This window comes from Tenrec ecaudatus, chromosome 1, assembly GCF_050624435.1.
Source record: "Tenrec ecaudatus isolate mTenEca1 chromosome 1, mTenEca1.hap1, whole genome shotgun sequence".
NCBI lineage: Eukaryota > Metazoa > Chordata > Mammalia > Afrosoricida > Tenrecidae > Tenrec > Tenrec ecaudatus.
Genome location: NC_134530.1, coordinates 242,682,746 through 242,705,944, shown reverse-complemented (window position 1 = coordinate 242,705,944; position 23,199 = coordinate 242,682,746). Strand labels below are relative to the sequence as shown.

Here is a 23,199-nt window from a genome sequence, read left to right as displayed (position 1 = left end):
AAAAATCAGGTTGACCAAATGTTGGTGTTTTATAATGCACAAACATATAAAACTACATGAAGGTGATTCAAAAACTGGAGAAAATTGTAATTAAAGTAGAATTTTTCCAAAATGTTTAAAGCCTCCTCATTCAGATACAGGATAATTTCAACTTTGATTATGGGGAAAGAAACAAGCCAAAGTGGGTAGGATTATGAATGACTTCTCAACTGAATGTATTTTTCTCTAAATTTGTCATATGCCTTTCAATTGGAAATAGGGAATGAGACAGGGGAGCCCAGGGAGCCCAGCAGGAAGACCTCATGATAAGCTTTGCAGATATTTCCCAGCACCAAAAAATGCTCTGAGGGGAGGATAGGGTGCGCCCCCAATCCGGTTCCATCTGGTTCTCCCACTACCCCAAGTACTCTGGTGGGCAGAGTACAGCAACCAGACAACCCAGCTCTAGGTGCCCTGCAGTCCATAGGCATCCGGCAAGCACCCTCCCCACAGCCAAGATGCCCCAAAGGAAGGTCAGCTCAGCCAAAGGAGATCTGAAGGAGGCCTAAAGGAAATTGGACAGGTTGTCAGTGAGACCCGTGCCTACAAAAGTAGAGACGAAGCCCCCCAAAAGGCAGCGGCAATGGACAACAAAGGGCAAGCAAAAAGGAAAGGGGGTGCCAAGGGAAAACTGGCCAGAGCGGCTAACCGAGGGACGAATGAAGGGTTAGCTGCCTCTGATGAAGCAGGAGAAAAAGAAGCCCAGTCTTTTTCACGCCTTATCAGTGGACCTGGTTCTCTCTCTTCTTGTCCAATCCAGAGGAATATTTTATCAACTATTTTGTAATAGCTCTAGAAACATTTTTAAGAAGGAGGAAATCCCACTTCATCTCATTTTTTTGTAGTGTAAATGTTTTTTTGATTGAAGACGTGAAACCATATACTAGCTGTTTATTTTTTTTTGAGGGGGGGTTCAGCCAAAAAATAGTGGGATGTTGAATTGTAGAAAGATTTGACTGTCTTGGGTGTCAACGTGGGAAGGTGGGGCGGGTGGAGGGGAGTTTTTGTATCCCTGACACATAACTGACTAAATAGCAATTTGGAGTCAGTCATGCATTTAGATAACTTGAACATTTAAAATTGTGTTTCTGTGTTGTTGTTTTTTACTATAATTTTTACTATAATTGTATCTGAAATATCATGATTCTCTTGTCAGAACGCTGTGCATTCTGCAGCATCCTCGGTCAGGGCAGTCCCATTTCCCTGACAGCTCTGTTATGTATGGTGAAGGGTTGAGTGATTGAGTGTGTGACATTAAATTGTGAATTAGTGGAACTTAAGATGTAAAGGCTTATAAACATTTGAAGATAATGGAACTGGATAACCTCTTTTAAAAATTGCCTCCAAGTTTAAAGCTGAGAACTCACCAGAATTCAGAAAAGAATCATATCTACATGCCATTTTAGGATGTGTACATTTGTAGAGTTATAAATACAGGCATGTACATATGTAAATATACTTATATAGTGATAAGGAAATAGACTGATGTACATATATTTATATGTTAAGTATTAAGGTAGCAGACATACATTGGGCCTCTACTCAAGTACTCCCTCAACACAAGAACACTTTTTTCTAATAAGCTGGAATTCTGTGATGCTCACCTTCCCGACATGATTGCCAAAGACAAAATGAGAGCATAAGCAAATGTGATGTATCAAAAGATACAGCGTCTGGGGTAAAGGCTTGATGATAAACAAGCAGCCATCTAGCAGGGAAGCAACAAAACCCACATGGAAGAAGCCTGTGTGATGATGAGGTAACGATGGGATGAAGCAACAGGCATCAAAAGACCCATGGCAATCATATTGATGAGAATGAGGGGGGTGGCAGAGTGGAGACCCAAAGCTCATCTGTAGAAAATTGGACATCCCCTCACAGAAGGGTCACAAGGAAGCGATGAGCCAGCCAGGGTGCAGTATGGTACCAACAAAACACTCAACATTCCTCTAGCTCAGTGGTTCTCAATCTTCCTAATGTCTCAACCCTTTAATACAGTTCCTTATGTTGTGGTGAATCCCAGCCATGAAATTATTTGTGTTGCTACTTCATAACTGCCATTTTGCTACTGTTATGAATTGGGCGACCCCTGTGAAAGGGTTGTTTGACTCCCCCCAAAGGGGTCACGACCCACATGTTGAGAACCACTGCTCTAGTTCTTTAATGCTTCCTCCTCCCCACTATCATGTCCTCAATTCAATCTTACAGATATATTTAGACCAGAGAGTAGTACACTGGTACAGATAAGAGCTCACAGCACAGGGAATCCAAGACAGATAAACCCCTCAGGAACAATAATGAGAGTAGTGATACCATGAGGGTAGGAGAAACCTGGGGGTGGGAGGAGAAAAGGGGAATCAATCACAATTATTGATTTATAACCCTCCACCCCACCTCCAGTGGAACTAATAACATAAAGTGAGTAAAGAGACACCGGTCAGTGTAAGAAAAAAATAATAATAATTTATAAATTATCAAGTGTTCATGAGGGAGGGAGGGAAAAATCAGGAGCTGATAACAAGGGCTCAAGTAGAAAGGAAATGTTTTGAAAATGATGATGGCAACATATATACAATGTGCTTGAAACAATGGATGGATGGATGGTTTGTTATAAGAGCTGTAAGAGCCCCCAATAAAATGATTAAATAAACTTTTAAAAAAAGAACTGTATATAAATTGTTCATAAAGTCTCTGTGCTGATTGCAAAACAACCCATAAAATGCCAGTTACAAAAGAAAAAAAATGCTCTGAGGGCAGAGGGCATGTGTTCACCACAAGGTTCTCTAGGGTGCCACTCACTGCCCAGGGCTGCCCTAGGACAGGGACTGAGCGGTGCCCTCCATTGCTCAAGACCAAGCCGTTCCTCCCACCCCCACTACGCAAGCCAACAGCAGCTTTGATTTATTAGAATTTACTCCTGGCCAGGCACCACATGGGCTCTTGACCCTCGGGGTCACCGTTAGGCTAAACTGAGGTGAGACATGTACATCTGACGTTCTTCACAAGAGGGCGAGCGGGGGGTCAGTGCTCCAGGCCACAGTCAGCGGCAGAGCAGCCATGGACACCGAGGTCTATGGGACTCCAACACTGGGCTGCACCCCTGAACCACTCCCACCTCTCCCACCTCGAACAGCAAGATGTAAAGGTTGTCCTATAGACCGTGGAAGAAGTCGTCTCAGTGTACACCGTAAAAGAAAAAGAACAAAAAGCAAAGAGCGGGGATTGCAGATGTATGACCTCCTGCCAGAGTAGAGAAGGAGGAGCAGTCTTCCCTGCTTCAGAAGTAATTTTATAAGGCACATTGGCTTGGCACTACACAAACATGATCCATCTATTACTTCATCATAATTCAGGGAGGAAAAAATTCAGTATTTCAACAGTCCCTGTGGTTAAGTTGTTGAAACAGAAGTCTTCTGTCCAAGCCAAGCAGACAAGCCAGGAGCAAATCTGTGTGCCAGATGCAAATACAGCATGCTCCCCAATCCTCTGCTTGGCCCCGGCCCCCAAGGCTTGCCATCTGCACCAGGTGAATTAATCATGTATTCCAAAAGATCACAGGATCCTTCTGACACCGCAGCAGTCATGTATGGCTTCCTGCTCCCACATGACTGTGGCAGCCACCTCTACCCATTATGGGTTGGGCTCATTGGCAGTGCTGCTTGCTTCTCTTAGACCGCCGGCTTCTTATATGCCACAGTTTGAAAATTCCAACACTATTAACTCTTTACCAGGGTAGAAAGCTTCATCGTTTTCCCATGAATCGGCTGGTGGTTTTGAACTGCCGACCTTAGGGTTAGCAACCCAATGAGTACTACATAGATTAAGAATTGAAATCTATCTAGCACTACATGTGGACCAGTCCTAACCATGTATCTGTATAATGTCTTTATGGTTGGTAGGCCTAGTGGTATCCAGGCTGACAGGGTAGGTACCATAGGAGAGGGCAGGGCTGAATTAGAAAGAAAAAAAAATAAGGTCAAGAGTTTCAGGCATGAAGTGACTATAATAACTGGCTTGTGGATTTTATAAAAATTATGACTTTAAAATTTCAATGTGAAGTCTTCCAACCAACTTTCTCATTCCCATCATTTGAGTTAGGTATTATTATGCCTCCAGGACCCACAATTTAATTTAGCTCCATGAAATCACAGTGAAAATATTTCTATCTCGTGATTCAGGATTCTCTTACCTAGATGCACTGATTTTCTTTTACAACTTTAAATTACATTTCAAATACGTATTTGATGAAACACATTTGACTTAACCTGTTTCCGAAGTTCCTTTTCTAGGATAATCTTCAATGAAAGGAGAGACATTTTTTCTGCTGAGACTATACACCAGCATTTTATAATTGAATGAGAACATGAGACAAAGAAAGCTGAGGCAGAAATACACAGATGAGTTGAGGGGAGCAGGAATAAGGGGCATTCTCCAATTCCAAACACAACCCCATTATTCTCCTAAGAGTGGAAGTTGCAAAGCGTAAAAGCACAAGAAACTGTGCTGCTGGCAGTCAAGGCACTGCCTCCCAGAAGCAAAGCTGACCTTTGACCACATCATATCATGGATCCATCATTCTACCATCCGATACACAGGGTCACCAACTTTCAGGCTTCCAATTTTCTCCACCAAGTAATAGACCCCAAAAAGTGGGGATGACTTGTATAAATGCTTCTCCGAAGGATCACACAGGCGGTAGCTGGAAGAAGCAAACAATCATCAGCAGGCACAGAAAGGAAATCAATTTCACCCTCTCGTAGCAGAATTCACAAGTAGCAAGGGGTTTTCTAAAATGTTGATAGAGAACTCAGTGGGATGAAGCTGTCAAACTGCAAATAATCTGGGCTTTTCTAGAAGGCTCCTGAGAGTCTAAATGGTTTTTCCCCCACTTCAATTTGAACTCAATGTGAAAACAGTATGGCTGCATTACTTAACATTAATATCTTCCTTATGTGTGTGAATTGAAGGCACACATGGAAACAAAGTACATATTTTAAGTAACATGCATAAGGAAACTATTAATTTTTTAATAAGGAAAGTATAACTAACTTTGCCATGCATTGAAATGCCATTCACCAAGTGCCCATGGCATCTCAAAGTGCAGGTGCCCTAGATCCTGCAATCGCTCTATCTAATGCTATGAAACATTCAATGTCAGGCTCCTCCTCAGGTATACACCCAAGGCTGGGGCTCTTTGGGGGCAAAAATTCAGGCAGAGATGCAATTGGCATGTAGATCTCAATCATTGTTGAAGTTACTTTAAAAACAACAAACAGACGATAAACAGGTTGATAAAAACAGGGTGTTAAAAAGAGTAACATCACGACATCCTAAAACCAAAGTTGAAAATAGAACTGTAAATTTGCAGAGCTTAAAAAAAGAGACTGAAGGGCTGGTCTCTCACCTCTATCTTTTGCCAAGGATTAAGTGGGAACAGAAGAAAGGGAGGCAAGGGCAGCCGCTAAATGGGCAACATGGGTTTGAAAATACACCTGCACTGAGAACTGAATCTCTGCCCACATTAAAAAAAACAAACAAAGAATGCCCTGTATCAACAGCCTCTGATAATGCATTAAACCAAAACCAAGCTCACTGCCACCGGGTCGATTCTGACTCTGAGCAACCTTTAGAGGGCAGGGTAGAACTGCCCCTGTGGGCATTACAGCCCCCTTCTCCCTCATACCTCATTATGCATCTATTCTTATTATTCCGATAATATACCATGTATGTTATGTGTATGGTTCAACTATTCTCATCTCCCTTGGCATTGGTACTAGTAAAGAAATTTGAGTTGGCAATAAAAAATAATTAAAATACTTGCGGCATTGATATGGAGAAATCAGCATTTCCAGAGTATGGATACCAATCGAGAGTTGTAAAGAGCACTAGACGATCCAATGAGTAAAAACGAGGGAGCGGCACGGACCTGCCTACATTAGCCGACAGACACCAGCCCATGAGAAGCAGGGTGTCCCAGCCAGAGCAGCCAAGCCCACCTAATGCCCAGGCTCAGCCCTGCCACTAACCCCCACAGGCCACATTCCTGAAAACACCGGGGGCGCATGGGCATCTTACGTCTTCAGGGTCTCCAGGGGCTCCTTTCGGTCCATGACCCCGGTGTCTGGATCCACTGTGGTCAGGAGGCACCTGTCAGCAAACAGCCAAAGCTGAGATGCAGACTCTTGGCTCGGAGCCCAGGCAACACTGCACCCTAGAGACCGTGCCTGGAAAGACTCCTTACCTGGGGCAAGCCAAAACCTTTTTCAGTTCCACGTTGCCAATGAGGAGTTCATCCCAGGCATCCTAGGAGGAAAGGGAAAGCATTCTCTTGAGCAAAGGCTTCATTCATCTTCACAGCACCTTACTCTCCCGCAGGTACTAACTATGGAACTAGCTGGGAAAAGTATTCCCCACATGAACTCACAGGGAGGCAGTATGCCCGTGAGGACAGAATAATGTCTCAGAAACCAGTCCAGTTGCATAGCACTCACGAACCCCCTCTTCCCTTGTAGCTGAGCTACCAAATCCACTTCTGACGCTCAGGGACTTGACATAAGGTATCTGAGACTGGACAACTTTACGGGAGCAGAGTGCTCCCATCCAGCGGCTGGTGGATTTGAACCACTGACCATGATGTTACCCAACAGCATTACCAGGGCTCCTACACTCGGAGCCAAATTAAAATCTGTAAATTATTTGGTAAGTGAGCCTTCATCCAAGGGAAGTCAATTACAAGGTTTCACACCAACAACACTAACTTCCATGTAGGTTCACCCAGCTGATGGGGCCCCTAAGCTTTTCTACCCAGACTAGTGGGCACAGCCAATGCTGGCCTCAGGGGGTCCGTCCTTCTTCACAAGTGAGTGGGATAGAAGTGCCATTGTAAGTCCCATTTACAACAAAGTAACAGACGCCTGGAGAAAAATGGACAAACATGTCCGTCACACCAGGGGGATGTGGAAAACCTTCTTGCTTCTCAAAGCAGGTCTTTTCACCATCGAGCTTTTCATCAGAGATGGTGTAGGTTATAGGCAATGTAGTTACTGTGATAAGCTAGAAAAGATGGCATAAGCATCATGCCATCTAAGTGACAAGGGAGTTATGTACAGCTGTGTGTACATGGGTAGAGGCTTCTTTTTCTCTCACGAGAAGTCCAGCTGTCATTCTTTATCTGCCCACAGCGATCTATTAACTTGTAAAGTGGGGGTTTCACACAGGTGATGAGTCTCCATGACTCCCCTGCTTGTCCAGCCTTCACTTCCTAGCCATCCTCCGTCTGCACTCGCTAACTTTCAATTGAAGGTTCCACAATATTCCGTTCCATTCCGTTGACCAATGAACTTAAGCCGTGCAAGCCTTATAAAAGTCAAGGGCACAGCGTGCAACAAATGGGCACTCCATATTCTACCCAGGATTTATTACTAGCAATGTTCAAATACCCAAGCCACAGGGCAAGCCCAGCTCCTGGGGAACCTCCTGGAAGGCCCTGAGTTCTGAATAGGATATAGGACAAGTTGATGTCATGCTGCACACAATTTGCCACTAGAGGGCGTTGCGGTCACAGGCATGTGAGCAGATCCCAGACCTGCGGCTGGACACTCCCAACTTTCAATCCACCTTCCAACCAATGTCCTTTCATAAGCGATCATGAATTTAATATTTCAAAGCTACAAAGATGTGGCAGTGGGCTTTTGGTTGTGCTCTTTTGCTACTTAACAGACAATACCCAGTTTCAAATAGCAAATTGTCTTGATCCACAAGAACTTCCTGCAGGCCCCAAGGTAAGCTCTAATCTACCCGCTGCTACCCAGCTGGTTGACTCCCAGGTACCTGACAGGACAAAGTAGAACCCGCCTAGAGGATTTCTAAGGCTGCAGTTTTTATGGAAGCAAAGTGCCTTAACTTTCTAAGAGCGGCTGATGGGCTAGAATCACTAACCTTTCAGTTAGCAGATGAGCGCTTAACCTCTGGGCCACCAAGGATCCTTGCAATTCTAATTACCTCTTACAATTTTAATCATCCATATTATCAAAACTGAACTTTTGTTTGAAAGATGAGAAGGATTCTTTATGAGTTGAAGATGGAATGGGTCAGTATGTTATAGGATGAATGGGAGGCAACACTTGGCTTTCAAAATATATTATGTTTGGTTAGTATTATTTCATTAAAAATTACATAATAGAAAATATGGAAAACAAAGAGAAGCTGCATGAGTTTGCGGCCATTGTTGCAGCCACTGTGACAATTCGTTTTGTCAAGAGCCTTTGTCTTCGACGTCCTTTTCCTTAAGGATTTGTTATTAGTTGTTCATCTCAGTTATTAGTGTATTAAATGAAAGCTTCTATTTACTTTCTAGTAGACATATATGACAGTAGTGAAAGACACGACAGTATTTAGCAAGTATATTTTCCACTAAACAAAAAACCCCCACAAAACTCTTGCCATCAAGTGGATGTCAATTCATAGTGACATGACAAAGTAGAACTGCCCCTGTGGGTTTCCGAGACTGTAACTCTTTACCAAGTATAAAGTAACCACCCCGCCTTTTTACCCCCTCCTGAGAACTGGCTGGTGGTTTCAAACTGCTGACCTTACAGTTAGCGTACAGTAACAGCTTCAAGAGTTTACTGCTTCCCACCCCCTCCCCTTACTGGGAAGCAACACCATTACAGTTTGGCTACAGGGGGCAGGGGGAGAAGAAACCTAATGATCTGTTCTGGTGAAGGGTATAGCACTCAGGCGGATCTGCTTTCTCCTTTACCCATTGCATGGAATCGATTCTGACTCTTGCTGACCTTACATGGGGTTTCATTACATATAGCCCCATCTTTCTCCTGTGGAGCAGCTGCTAAGTTTGAGCACCGAGCTTGCAGTTAACAGTGCAATGCTTACGTGGCAGTGCCACGTCCTCTCGGGTAACCATAACCTGGAATCCACTCTAAAGCACACAACCACGGAGTGGCTCACTATAGAATTCTCACCCTGAGTGTGGGAGATCCAAGTGAGATGCCTGTGTACAGATCTCACGCGCAGCCACGGCACCCCGCCTGTCAGGGGGAGCTTGTGTATTGCTATACTGCTGAACAAGTGTCAACAGAGCCTCCAGACGAAGATGATTGAGGACGAAAGGCCTGGAGATGTCTTCTGAAAAAAAGCCGCAGAAAGCCCAGGGGCCACAAGGATCCAGTCCTGCAGGAGGTCTCTGAGTCAGCCAGGAGGCCAACTTAGTAGCTACCAAAAATGGCATTTCCTTCAAGGGATAAGGCCATCGAGGATTTTGAAATGGAGAAGCTGAGCAAAGGGAGAGAGAAAGGAGAAGCAGTAAGTAATAATGGGCTCAGGTCTGTGGAATAATGTTGAACATTTTCTCTGAATTTGCCCTCATCCTGTACACTCTAAATTAAGACTAGACCGTTCTCCATCACAAGTAGTGGGTGGAGGAAGAAGGGATGTGAGAGCTTTGGGAGTGAGAGAGCTCTCTCGGGACTCAGAACGTAAAGGAAAGCACAGAAAGGCATGCGGTTTATGTGAGACCTTCACTAGAATCTAGCTATGTATTTGCCAAGCAAACTACATAATGAGAATAAACACACAAAACTTTAAATGTAAGTGGAGATTTTCTCTTTTCCATTGTGCATATGTGGAGATGTGCAGGCATGCACAGGCGCATCAAGATGATTTCTTAAAACTGCCCACAAAAGGACAAGAAAATACACGAGGAAGATGGAAAGGCAGGCAACGAAGTCCCACCTTGCCTGTGAAAAGCTGTGTGAGGGGCTATAAATAGAATTATCTTGGAAAGTACAAATCCAATCAGAAAATCAATTCTGATTGACCACAAGCAATAACGTCTTTGGGACCAGCTACCCCCTCCCTCTCCCCCCACACCTCAGTCACTGCTGGGATGCTTCTCAATGTAGGCCCTGATGCTGGCTTTCTAGCTGCTGCTCAGAAGTGTCCTGTGCGCTTTGCTCCCCATCATGTCCTAACCGCATTGTGAAAGACTATCTCAAAGTGATTGTCTCTGAGAATTCTCCAGTCTAGCTAGTACAATAATTCTGAACTTTTAAAAAACCAGAGTTCGGTTCCAGGTTTTTCTTCCATTCTATCCAGGTCTGTCTATTATGGCCCTGATCATCATGGTGGGTAGTGGCAGCTGGGTACCCTCTAGTTCTTCTGGTCTCAGAATAGATGAAGCTGCAATTGATATTAGCCTTGCAGTCATTTCTTCTATGAGAAGTTACTCTAAGAACTTTCATAGGTGTGTGTGTGTGTGTGTGTGTGTGTGTGTGTGTGTGTGTGTGTTTTCCCACAAAGCAGATTGCCAGATCTTTCTTCTGAGGCAACTCGGCATGGGTCCAAACCACCAGCCTTTTGGTTAGTATCCCAGTATTGAACTATTTGCACCATCCAAGGACTTCTAGAATTACTATATGACCCACTGATTCTAAAAGAATTGAAATCAGGGGTTCAAACAGATACCAATATTCATGGGAATATTACTCTCAATAGCTACAAGGTGGAAATAGCCAAGTGTCCATTCACAGATGGATGGAGATGCACCATGTGCTCTGTCCACGTCGTGATGAGAAATCCAGTTCCAATGCATGTTATGACTTGGCTGACTCTTGAAAGCATTATGGTGAGTGAAATAAGCCAGACACAAAAGGATATAGCTATATGATTCCACTTATATCAAACATCTGGAATATACAAACTAGGTGAGTGGCTATCAGGGGCTGTGGAAAGGATGGGATGGAGAGTTACTGCTTGATGGGTATCACGTTTCTGTTTCAGGTGATAAAAAGTTTTGAAAATACCCTGATGATGTTGTTGGGCAAGTGTTGGACAACTAACCAAATGGTGAGTGGTTCAAGCCCACCAGCCACTCTGAGGGAGAGAGATGCGGATATCTTCTCTCAGAGAGATTACAGCTGGTCACTGCGAGTCAGAACTGACTTGGTGGCAACAGGGTGGGGTAATGGCTGCACAACACAGTGACTGTAAGTCATGCCGCTGAACTGTACAGTTAAAACTATTCAGGAGAGGATTATACATGATCTACAATCATCGTAATATTAAACTATATCCACTGTCTTCATTATAATCATTTTAACTACAGCATAATTAAAATATATTCATTTTCACCTTTTAAAAATTAAAATTGTTTAAACAATGTTATGTATAAATACAATATCTTTGGGGGTAATTTAATCAGTATTAGCAATACAATAAAATGTTACTATAAGCCTGCCTTTTGATGGTAGGATAATGAGTGATTTGTATTTCTTCCTTTATAGTTTTTATAGTTTTCCAACTGCAAGATAAAGACATGTTCCTTTGAAAAAAAAAAGCTAAGTTTAGATTCAGAAAAATTTAACCTTTTCTGAAAAATGTTTCTTGAGTTAAGTCAGTGAGATGTTTCCCACCTGTCTGCAAACGCCCTAGGGGTTTTTCAAATGCGCAAGACCCTCCCTATGTTTGAATAACACGATTTAGAGAAGCAATATACTTTTGTGTCGGTTATATAATCTCCTGTCAACTTGAGGGCAGAGGTGGAATCTAGCATGTCAATCAGGTAGCAGCTTGATGACCTCATCTGGAGATGTGATAGAGATAAATAGCTCACTGGAGGCCAAACCCAGTCTCTCTGCCTTCCCATTGAGACACTCAGAGAGCTGGTGGAGACCCGTGCCAGTGTTGAGAGGCTTCCACTACCACTGGATCCACAAGATTTTCCACCCACCAGCGTGTGATCTTCTTGCATTCAGCATCATTGCATGACTCTGAGAGTCTAAAGAGGAATTTATAGACTAATATCAGACATATGGACTAATATCAGGCTTATGGACCTGATGTGGACTGAGCTGGGGTGTTTCCTAATATATAATTGCTCTTTGATATAAATCTCTTTCTTATACACATATAAGTGTCTATGAATTTGTTTCTCTAGTCCACCGTGACTAACATATTTTATTCTTTATTGGGGGTGATTATTTTTAACGTTCAAAACCTTTTTATTGAGAATTAATAGTTACTACATAGTTCAATCACATCAAGCAGTAGTGTACACCACGATCAATTGCAAAACATTCTTTTTCTTCTTGAATTCATTGACATCAGATCCCTTTTACCACCACCACCAATATACGCCCCACCCCAGAAGCCCTTATTCTATTTGATATTCCTATAGCTCCATCAATCCTGGGTTTCATATACTGAAAAGCATTTAATAAAAATTCAAGAGGGTGACCCCCATTTGATATAAACCACAATATGAGCACATAAAAAAACAAACAAGCAAAAAAAACAGACAATGTTGAAAACCAGATCAGGCCTAACATGCATCATCAACTGAAAAGGTTTTAACCATACAAGGCAGGTTTATTATTTTGATCTTCTGTGGCCATCTCTCCAATGCACTCTATTTGGTAACTACTTTCATTCCATTGCTCTGTTGTGGATGGAGGGAGATCACCAGAGGCTTATTTCCTACGTATTCCCACACATGGATCGTGGGCTCCCACGGTCACTCATAGCCCTCTGCAAACCAGGTTCTCACAATTCGGCTGTAATACTATCCTCTCATTCAGCTTTGGATTATATGATTTACAATCCTTCAGTCACTCTAGGTATCTTCCTGCCACATGGTAACCACTGCATGTTCCTATGGAATCATATGAGACCCATTTTTGTAAACCTAATTGCATCAAAATGTGCCAGGAGGGCTGTGCTATTGGAAATGGTTGGAGTTGGAAGATCCTGGCAGAAGGGATAATTTTCTGTAAAGCTGGCTTCTGTGCCCTGGAGAATGCCTAGTATTTGTAGGGATTGCCCAGAGCCTCGTCTTCCCCACAGAAATTCTTTCTCAGCTGAGGACATGTGGCGTCTTACCTCAACCAACCGCCGAGGCCTGGAGAAGCAGCCGCTGGCATACTTGCCAGAAACAGTGGCTGGGGCTGATCTGACCTTTGCCCCAGCACCTCTAGTCCAGGCTGTGGGTGACAGGGACACAAGGGGCACCAAGAGAAAGGTACAGGTCTGTGGGGGTCTCCAGACAAATCCTGCCAACTCCATTCTTCCACTTCAACCTCAACATCTATATTCATATTTGATGGACTCCCCTTTGAAATAACTTTGTAAAGAAAATAACCACTATTTGTGATTCATAAATGTATATGTTCATGTGGGCACACTTGCTCAAAGGGGATATCCCTTGGCTACCATAGTAGGCACTTACTACTAACTGAAAAGTTGTCAGTTCAAATCCATGCAGAGGTACCAAAAAAACAGTCATTAAAAACCCTGTGTAACACAATTCAACAAGGAAACACAGGGTTGATGGGAGTTGGATCTAACTTGATGACAGCTGATTAATTCATTTTGCCCCCCCCCATTTTTTTACATTTTATTAGGGGCTCAAACAACTCTTATCACAAACCATACATATACATACATCAATTGTATAAAGCACATCCATACATTCTTTGCCCTAATCATTTTCAAAGCATTTGCTCTCCACTTAAGCCCTTTGCATCAGGTCCTCTTTTTTTTCCCTCCCTCCTCGCTCCCCCCTCCCTCATGAGCCCTTGATAATTTATAGATTGTTATTTTGTCATATCTTGCCCTATCTGGAGTCTCCCTTCCCCCCCTTCTCTGCCGTCCATCTCCCAGGGAAGAAGGTCACATGTGGATCCTTATAATCAGTTCCCCCTTTCCAACCCACTCACCATCCACTCTCCCAGCATCGCCCCTCACACCCCTGGTCCTGAAGGTATCATCCACCCTGGATTCCCTGTGCCTCTAGCTCCCATATGCACCAGTGTACAACCTCTGCCCTATCCAGTCCTGCAAGGTAGAATTCAGATCATGGTAGTTGGGGGGAGGAAGCATCCAGGATCTGGGGGAAAGCTGTGTTCTTCATTGGTACTACATCGCACCCTGACTGACCCATCTCCTCTCCTAAACCCCTCTATGAGGGGATCTCCAGTGGCTGACAAATGGGCCTTGGGTCTCCACTCTGCACTTCCCCCTTCATTCACTATGGTATATATATATATATATATATATATATATATATGTGTGTGTGTGTGTGTGTGTGTACAGACATATATACATACACACACATACATATACATTTTTTTTGCATGATGCCTTATACCTGGTCCCTTTGGCACCTTGTGATCTCACAGGCTGGTGTGCTTCTTCCATGTGGGCTTTATTGCTTCTGAGCTAGATGGCCGCTTGTTCACCTTCAAGCCTTTAAGACCCCAGACACTATCTCGCTTTTTTGTCCAAATTTAATTACTTTGGTTTTTAGGGATCAGGACAAACCTTTCTAAGACCTTTGGTTGGCTTGGGGCTCTTAACAGAAAAACCCTGTAAATGAAGCTTCCAAGGGAGGGCCAAAAGCTGGAGTCCCCAGGCCCTTTCTCAGTATGTGAGGTAGTTAGTTTTTTGTGCCAACCTGGCCAATAAACACATGTGGAGTTAATTGAGGGGCAGAGGGATAAATGGCTCAGTGAGCATCGCCTTTTTAGTTCTTGGGTCTCTTGCTTTCTGATGGTCGGAGCAAGGTGCAGCTGCCTAAGCCAGTTCCTTGATTCAGCTGGCAAGGCTAACTTCCTACAAGACATCCCTGAGAAACCACATGTACCTACCCCGATGCAGCCCTGGGTGATGCAGCAGCCGTGTGGACGTGAGGACGGCCTGAGGTTCTTGCTGATAAAACCAAGATTGCAGCCTACAGTGTGGATTACAATTCAGGGCAAAGAAGACCAAAAATCCTCTCCACTGTACCAATAGATAATGTCATGATAAATGGAGAAAAGTTTGAAGCCGTCAAGGATTTTGTCTTACCTAGATTCATAATCTGTGTTCATGGAAGCAGCAAAGGTAAATCTACTGCACAAGACCCCTTTAGAGTATTGAAAAGCAAGGATATTACTTTGAGGGCTAAGGTGTGACTGACCCAAGCCATGATATTTTCAATTGCTTCCTACACATGTGAAAGTTGGACAATGAATGAGGAAGGTCCAGGAAGAATGGATGCCTTTGAATTGTGGTGCTGGAAAATAGTGGAAGTACCATGGACTGTGAAAAGGGCACCCTGGTCTGTCTTGAAAGAAGTATGGCCTGAGTGCTCCCTGGAGGCAAAGATGGCAAGACTACACTTGGCACATGTCAGGAGAGGCCAGTCCCTGGAGAAGGACATCATGTTGGTGAAGTAGCAGGGCAGTGAAAAAGAGGCAGGCCCTCAAGGAGATGGATGGGCACAATGGCTGCAACAATGGGCTCAGGCACAGGAACAGTTGTGAGGATGGTGCAGGGCTATGTGGTAGTCTACTCTACATAGGGTTGCTAAGGGTAGGAACCTACTTGATGACCACCTTTATATGGTCACACCCTTGATACAACTGAGGAGAGGTTTCATTGGGGGTGTGGCTTCCTAGATACACTTACTACCCTGTTTCCCTGAAAGACATCCCCCCAAAATAAGACCTACTTAGAGTTTTGCCTCTCGCTGAAATATAAGGCATCCCCTCAAAATAAGACCTCCCCGAAAATAAGGCCCCACGAAGCTACTATAACTCTGGACTCTGGATCGAAGTGGCGGGTGCTGCTGAGCAGCTCACTGTTGGCCGCAGCGCAGCTGGAGCAGACAGGAATGTGAGGTCTTTTTAATAAAACAACAAATGTGTACCGTATTCTTCTTCATGGAAAAATAAGACATCCCCTGAAAATAAGACCTAGCACATCTTTGGGAGCAAAAATTAATATAAGACACTGTCTCTATTTTCAGGGAAACAGGGTATATATGACAATATATGAACCTAGCTCACGTCTACTGCTGGATCTGGAGCCTGCATATGGTTCACTGACCTCCTGTCATATCACCAGCAGATCCAGGAGCCATCAGGAGAGTGCTGATCTTGGATTCATCCACCTCTGCATCCACCAGACTGTAGTCTTCCTGCCTCATCTTCCTGTTACCTAGTTCGCTGGCCCCCAAAGCTACACAGGTCTGGAGACTTGAACCAGACTGGACTTACCAGCTTCTACAAAGCCATTTCTTGATATCTGAAACCCACAGGGTCCCTTCTACCCTATCTTACAGGGTTACTATGAGTTGGAATCGACTCGGTGGCAGTGAGTTACATACACACACATACAGATGTCACTAGTTTTACTTCTCTAGAGAGCTCAGTCTAACACAGCATCTAGATTCTAAGCACATAAATAAAGTCCAAACTCATTTCAACTCAGGCCATGGGGGAGTGAAAAGAGCAAAAATGATTCGCAAAAATCATATTTTCCAACAGCTGAGGCGAATAGCACTGGGAGGAGGCAATTCACACAATCAGTGCGTGCTGGGGCTGGAATTCAAACCACAGCTAGCTAGCTTTAAAATCTATTGCCTCTCTCAAAACCTCTGAGAGAAGTACTTCTGGTGTCCCTGATGACACACCAGGTTTCCATGATAGCCACAGTCCTTATGAAAGATGCAGGGACTGCGTCAAATGAGACACTCTATAAATCATCACACACAGAAAAACTATAGGCAACAACAAATTCACACTCACTGCTATCAAGTAGATTCCAATTCATAGCAACTCTAAGAGACAGGATTCCCCTTGCGGGTTTCTGAGGCTGTACGGTTTTTTTTATACTTAAAAAAATCATTTTATTGGGGGCTCATGCAACTCTTATCACAATCCATACATCAATTGTTAATTAATTGTGTAAAGCACATTTGCACATTCATTGCCCTCATCATTCTCAAAACATTTGCTCTTCACTTAAGCCCTTGACATCAGCACCTCATTTTCCCCCTCCCTCCATGCTCCCCCTGCCTTATGAACCCTTGATAATTTATAAATTATTATTTTATCATTATCTTACACCGCCCGACGTCCCCCTTCACCCACTATTCTGTTGTCCATCCCCCCAGGGAGGCGTTTATATGCAGATCCTTGTAATCAGTGCCCAGAGGCTGTAAAATTTTACAGGAGCAGAATCATCTTTCTTTCGCCTGCGGAGTGGCTGGTAGGTTTTAACTGCTGACCTGGTGGTTCCAGTGCACCGTGTAATCCACCACACCACCAGGGCTCCGAGGAAAACCACCACCCAGACTCACTGCTGTCAAGTTGCTTCTGACTCATAGCAATGCTCTAGGACAGGGTACAACTCCCCAGACTCACTCTTTACAAGAGTAGACAAGCCTTCTCTTTCTCCCTCGGAGCAGCTGGTGGGTTCTGAAACTGCTGACCTTGTGGTTAGGAGCCCGAGGTGGAAGCAGTGCACCCCAGGGCAGGCAGGGCGCCTCGGAAAATTAACGATCAGTGGTTACAGGGAGCTCAAGGGAGTGGGGGAGAATGGAGAGGGCATGTTTAGGGCGGTGATATGCTTCTCTGTGGCTTTTGCAATGGGGAACACGTGCCAATGTGCGTTTGACAAGACTCATAGACTGTACAACACAAAGGGTGCATCCTAATGGGAACAATGAACTTCAGTTTATAACACCGCAATCTTGGTTCACCAACGGTAACAAATGGGCCACACGTGTGACAATGCTAACCAAGGACAGCTGGGCTTTGGTGTGGGTGTGGGGGAAATGGGAAACCTGGGCTTCTCTGCACTTTTTCCACAAATCTCAAAATGTTCTAAAAAATAAAGTCTGCTTTGAGTTTCTTCTGGGGAAAAAAAAAAGTCAAACCTGTTCACCAGGACAATGACCAAAATTCAAGCAATCCTGGCCCCAAAGGACCAACTCCTGAGATAAGCAGTGTTGATTAATTTGGCTCTTACTAAACCTCGTGCATCTGCATTCTCAGAATGCAAGCACAAACCCAGGCCCAAGTGAAGCCAAAGTCACATGGAAAAAGTACAAAGCACAGGCCATGCAGAGCAAACGCTACACAACGCATTTCCCCCATCGCTCTAGACTTTGTAATAAATAAAAGCCTAAGCTTCTTCTGCTGCTTAGGTCTGCTGTTTTGTTAACTTTTATTAGTTGATTTATTAACTATTCATGTGCACAACCATTTGTATTAATATTTAATAGGGTCCCACTAATTGAAAGAGTTATAGTTGTGTGATGGTACCAGACAGACAGGCTAATGCTTCCAACTTAGCTATGGAACTTCCTAAATTAAGGAGTAATAAGTGATCAACATTAGCATATTATAGTTAAAGTATTTTTTAATGTACACAAGCAGAGAACTGTCTCTCTCAAAAAATAACAGTGCCATTATATAACAGTGCCATTTATAACACCATCGTAAACCCATCTCAGTGGATACGGATTGCAGGAACGGAACCACAAATGATCTGCTTATGGAAGTATAGAGTCATTTAAATTGGGAAAAGAAAAAAAAAAAGGCTGCCATTTAAGTTGTCTAAAAGAGACCGAATAATAGGCTTGCATTAGCCTTGGGTTAAGTTTCACAAGTTACAGAAAAGCCCAAATTCAGCCAAGCGTGAGAAAATCTTTTCTTGTTATATTCCTGCTAAGATCTTACCCTAACATGAATTGCAAAACAATGAACCCTTCAGTGAGGATACACCAAGAAAAATTCCGCCAAAGAATATTTCTCAGAAAATTGTGGACAAATTATAGACCTCCTGTGGGAGAACTTCAGCTCCATGAACGAATTTCTACTCCAGACCAGAGCAACATATATATATTTTTTAGAGCAACATTTTATGTGATGGTTCCCAAGTACTCACTCCATCTTTACAAACAGACCAATGATTCAATGCTGGGAACTTCAAAGGGAAAGTCCAGCAGGATTCACGGTGAAATAATGAAGCTCAGAGTCCATGGTGGTGCATGTTTCACAGAATCCACCCAAAGGTGCCCAGGAAAAAAAGGCTGGGCGATCCACGTACCAAAAAAAAATCAGTTAGTGAAATCCCTAAGAAGCAGTTTTACTGATGGCGGCCTCACGAATCAGTGTCAGCACCAGGGCAACTCTGCTGAGGGTTATTCACTTGCATCAACCTCTTGTACAGTAATTCTTTTCTTTTTCTTAAAGAGGAGTCCTCCCCAGCCTCCAAATGGGAAAGAGCTAGGATTCACTTCTGGGGAGAAAAATGGAGTGCAGGTGCTTTCCTTCCCATGTGACCCCTTTAGTGCTCGCAGGGCCACTTCCTCTACCGGTTCAGCACCGCCATTTTCCTTTCTCGACAACTTACACTCCGTGGTCTTAACTCCCTAAATGCAGAGCCCTGGATGGTTTTACCCACAGGATTCACAGGCCCTTTCACAATGGTTGTGATGTAGATTTAAGGGTGATGCCTGCGAATCTGTCTTATACAAAGACCCCCTGGTTTCTCTCCTTTTTCCCTTCCATGGAAGTTGCCAGTTATATGGTGCCTGGAACATCATAGGCATTCAATATTTATTGATACATGCACCTCATAATGGCCTGCCATCCAGCCTCATCTGCCAGTACTCCACCTAACCAAAACACCAAATCCATTGGCAGCAACTTGGTTCTGACTCATGATGACCCCATGTCTTACAGATGAGAAATGGCTCCATGGGGTTTATGTCTGGGCCGGGTCTGGGCCATGTTTGGGCCAGTTCTGGTGTGTACAGCACCTTCCCCCAGCTCTCCCAGAAGATAGCCTGCTGGACTGTGCGCACACTCCTCCCCCACCCCCGCCTCTCAAGGCCATAGCTGGACTGTGCAGCCTCCTCCCCTACATTCCAAGAAGCTGGTCCATGAAGGACTCAGACTCTGCAGCTGCAGCTCCAGGAAGCCTCTCTTCTTTTTGACACAAGCATCATCAGCTCTCCTCACCACATTTGCATATCTCCCTGACTCAAATCCCACTGCCCCACCAAAGGGCGCAATTTCCCTGACCTAACACCCTGTGTCTTGTCTCGGAACCGCGGGGGAGCTCAAGATGCTCCGGTCCCTTTCTCTGCTCCCCCTTCCCTCCCGAGAGCTCCTCCCCTACCCTATTAAAGCTGCTGTTAACCTCATGTTCCTTGTCTGAATTCTACCTTTGTTCCAGGTCTCAGTTTTCACCTCTCAGTTTCCTTGGTTGTAATCTTTATGGAAGCAGATGGCCAGGCCAGGCCTCTCTTCCCTAGCACCAATCTTTCTATTAAAAGCCAAGTGTAACTGTTTGTGCCATTCAGGGACCTTTCCCAATGCTTCTGTGATTCTGGAATAGTCGCTGTGATTCTGAAATCTTTGCTAGCACTTCTTATGTCACATTCCTGGCACCTATTATGCTTCTCATTCCTTGGGCCTTCCATGTCTTCTTCACCCACAGTGACTATGCACTCACCCTCATCTACAACCACACTACCCACAGGTGTGCCCATTCCAGACCTTCTCCAGACTTGATGCCAACTGCCTGACACCTCCCCTTCTCTCTCTCTTCCTATTTCTGAGAATCCCTGGAAACTTCAAAGTATGTGCATTAAAACAAGTCACACTTGGCTGCCATTGCCCAGGTACACATGCTTTTCATCATATTGAAAAACTCTGATGATGAAGAGCCATATCTTTTTATCTTTATATCTCGGCATCTAGGAACTCCAGTGGTATAGAGTTTATGCTTTAGGTCAGCAGTTCACCACCAGCAACTCCAAGGCATAAAAAATGAGGCTTTCTACTTCCCCAAAGAGTTACAGTCTGAAACCCACAGAGGCAGTTCTACCATACCCTAATGGGTTGTCATGAGTCAAAAATCAACTCAACGACAGTGAGTTTGTTTTGCTTCTTTTGGTTTGGATCCGGGGCATCTAGGCACAATTCCTGGCCCCCCATAATATATGATCAGTTTTTAAAACTCCACAAAATTGGACAACATTCTGTTGTGACCAACAGAATACAACCAGAATGTTCTTTAAAAGCAAGGCTAGGTGAAGGGATACAGTGGATGGTGTAAGATATGAAAAACTAATAATATATAATTTATCAAAGGTTCACCAAGGGTGGGAGGGTCGGGGGAAGAAGACCTGATAATAAGTGCTCAAATCGAAAAAACAACATCTTGAAAATAACAATGGCAGCATATGTACAGGTTTGCTTGGTATAATTGATTTGTGGATTGTTATATCTGTAAGAGCCCCCAATAAAATGATTTTTTAAAAGCAAGGCTACCGAAGCTCCAATGCACTTAATTTGAATAATGTACCATCAGGAAAGACTACTAGAAAAAGACTTCATGGTGGGTAGAAGGTGGGTGAAAACAAAGGGAACCCTCCATAGGTGGGTTGACATAATACCCCAACAAAGGGCTCAAACACATCAGAGAGCCCATGGCCACCAGGAAGTGTTTTCTCTGTTATTCATAAGGCCATCAGAGCTGGCCAATTCAATGGCAATTAAGAGCAACGGGTAGAAACACTTGAACTAGGCAGTATGCCTAAAGGACGTTTACCAGCAAAGACGGGTATATTATGCTTACACAAAAAATAAATGAAGAAATTTCCAGGGAATGAAGAAATGAGAGGGTGTCTGAAGTCCCTCCCCTCAAATGAAACTATGTGGCACCTGTAATTCAAATACTGTATATACTCTAATATAAGCCCACCCGAGTATAAGCCTAGGCACCTAATTATTACTGGGGAAACCAGAAAAACTGATTGACTCGAGTATAAGCCTAGGGTGGGAAATGCAGGATGTGAATTAGCACAGAGACATCCTTAGCAGTTCAACTGCTGGCGTAAGTGAATCACTACGGGTACTTCTGCGAATTGGAGCCGTCCACGTCATAGGGACAGCTCTGATTGGTTAGATGTGAGTAAACAAACAATCAAAGCCCTGCAGTGTCAGCGGGGCTTTGAATGAACAGTGGAGGAACGGCAATCACCAGCGAGATGTTACACCTCGCTGGGGTACCACTGACCCGTGTATAAGCCGAACCCCAATTGTTCAGCACATTTTTTTGTGCTGAAAAACTCGGCTTATACACAAGTATATGCGGCAATTGCCTTAACACAACAGAATCAATGCCATCAAGTTTCAGGTTCTACTGCTAGCAGCATCACCCCTTACACTCAGGACAAGTTGGTTAGCCCCTCCGAGCCTCAGTTTCCTTATAAAGAGGGAGCAATGATACAGACTTCAAATTTCTATTGTGAGTATAAAAAAAGTTGTATGAAATAATGAAGGTTATGCATGGGGCTACTAACCACAAAGTCAGCAGTTTGAAACCAAGCTGCGCTGGGAACCCAGCCTCATCTGAGAAAGACAAGGTTTTCTACTCCCATTAGAGCCAGCAGTCTTGGAAACCCTGAGGGGCAATTCTACCTTGTCCTATAGGGTTGATGAGTCAGAATTGCCTCCCTGGCAGTGAGTTTGGTTCGCTTTGGGTGGAACCAGGAAGGTCAGGCGCAGCCCAAAGGCTGCAAAGCTGCTCCGCAGGAGAAAGAGGCTGTTTACTCACACCAAGACGTACAGCCTCAGAAACCTCTGGAGCAGTTCTGTTCTGTCTTCAAGAGTCCCGGTGAGTTGGAATCTATTCGAGTGTTGGGTTTGTGAAGTGATTAACTAATTCAGTGCCTAGCACCCAGGAAACATCAATAAAGCATTTGTAGTTGTTACCGTTAGTACTCAGAAAGCTTCAGTGCAGCCCACCCTCCAACTCATACTATGTCCGCTCTTACAGCTTATAAAGCAGCACTAGGCTTTATGTCTTCATGGGCTTACCTCAGGGTCCCTTTGGTGCAATAAGAAGAGGGTGGGCCTTTCTGACATTGACCATGTAGGAGAGAATGTGAGTCTTCTGTGGGAGACCATGGGCCACTAGAGGACCTCCAGGGGGTATCATCCACAGCTGACTCTAGGCACTTGGCCTCCACTGAGGGGTCCAGGGCTCTCAGGAGCCTCAAATCTTTGAGAGCCCTTTTGGGTAGTACAGGAAAGGGTAATATGAGTAAGTCACACCTGCGTGCCAGAAAACTGGGTTTTCTGGTCTCTTCAGATTAAGTTTTCCTTTAGTTATGCCTGAACTACTCTTATGGCTTCTAGCATAGTCCCCAAATTGATAGTATCAGCAATTCCATTCTATGTGGACCAACAATCAGTACCCATGTAGGTGACAGTTAAAAAATCAACCAATGGTTTTCATTAGACCAGGGGCTGGCAAGTTTTTGTCCCAAACAACAATTTAAAGCTTATTGAGAGCCATGGA

General features: G+C 44.1%; 1 protein-coding gene across 1 annotated transcript in view; it reads right to left on the bottom strand.

The window, feature by feature from the left end:
- Positions 1 to 4,322: 4,322 nt before the first annotated feature.
- MTARC2 (mitochondrial amidoxime reducing component 2) overlaps positions 4,323 to 23,199 on the bottom strand; it is a 30,839-nt gene continuing 11,962 nt past the window's right edge. Inside the window, exons 5-7 of the mRNA XM_075530472.1 lie at positions 6,281 to 6,342; positions 6,115 to 6,186; positions 4,323 to 4,738 (exon numbers count right to left, since the gene is read on the bottom strand). Coding sequence (XP_075386587.1) covers positions 4,612 to 4,738; positions 6,115 to 6,186; positions 6,281 to 6,342 — 261 coding nt within the window. The 3' untranslated portion in view covers positions 4,323 to 4,611. The remainder of the gene's footprint in view (positions 4,739 to 6,114; positions 6,187 to 6,280; positions 6,343 to 23,199) is intronic.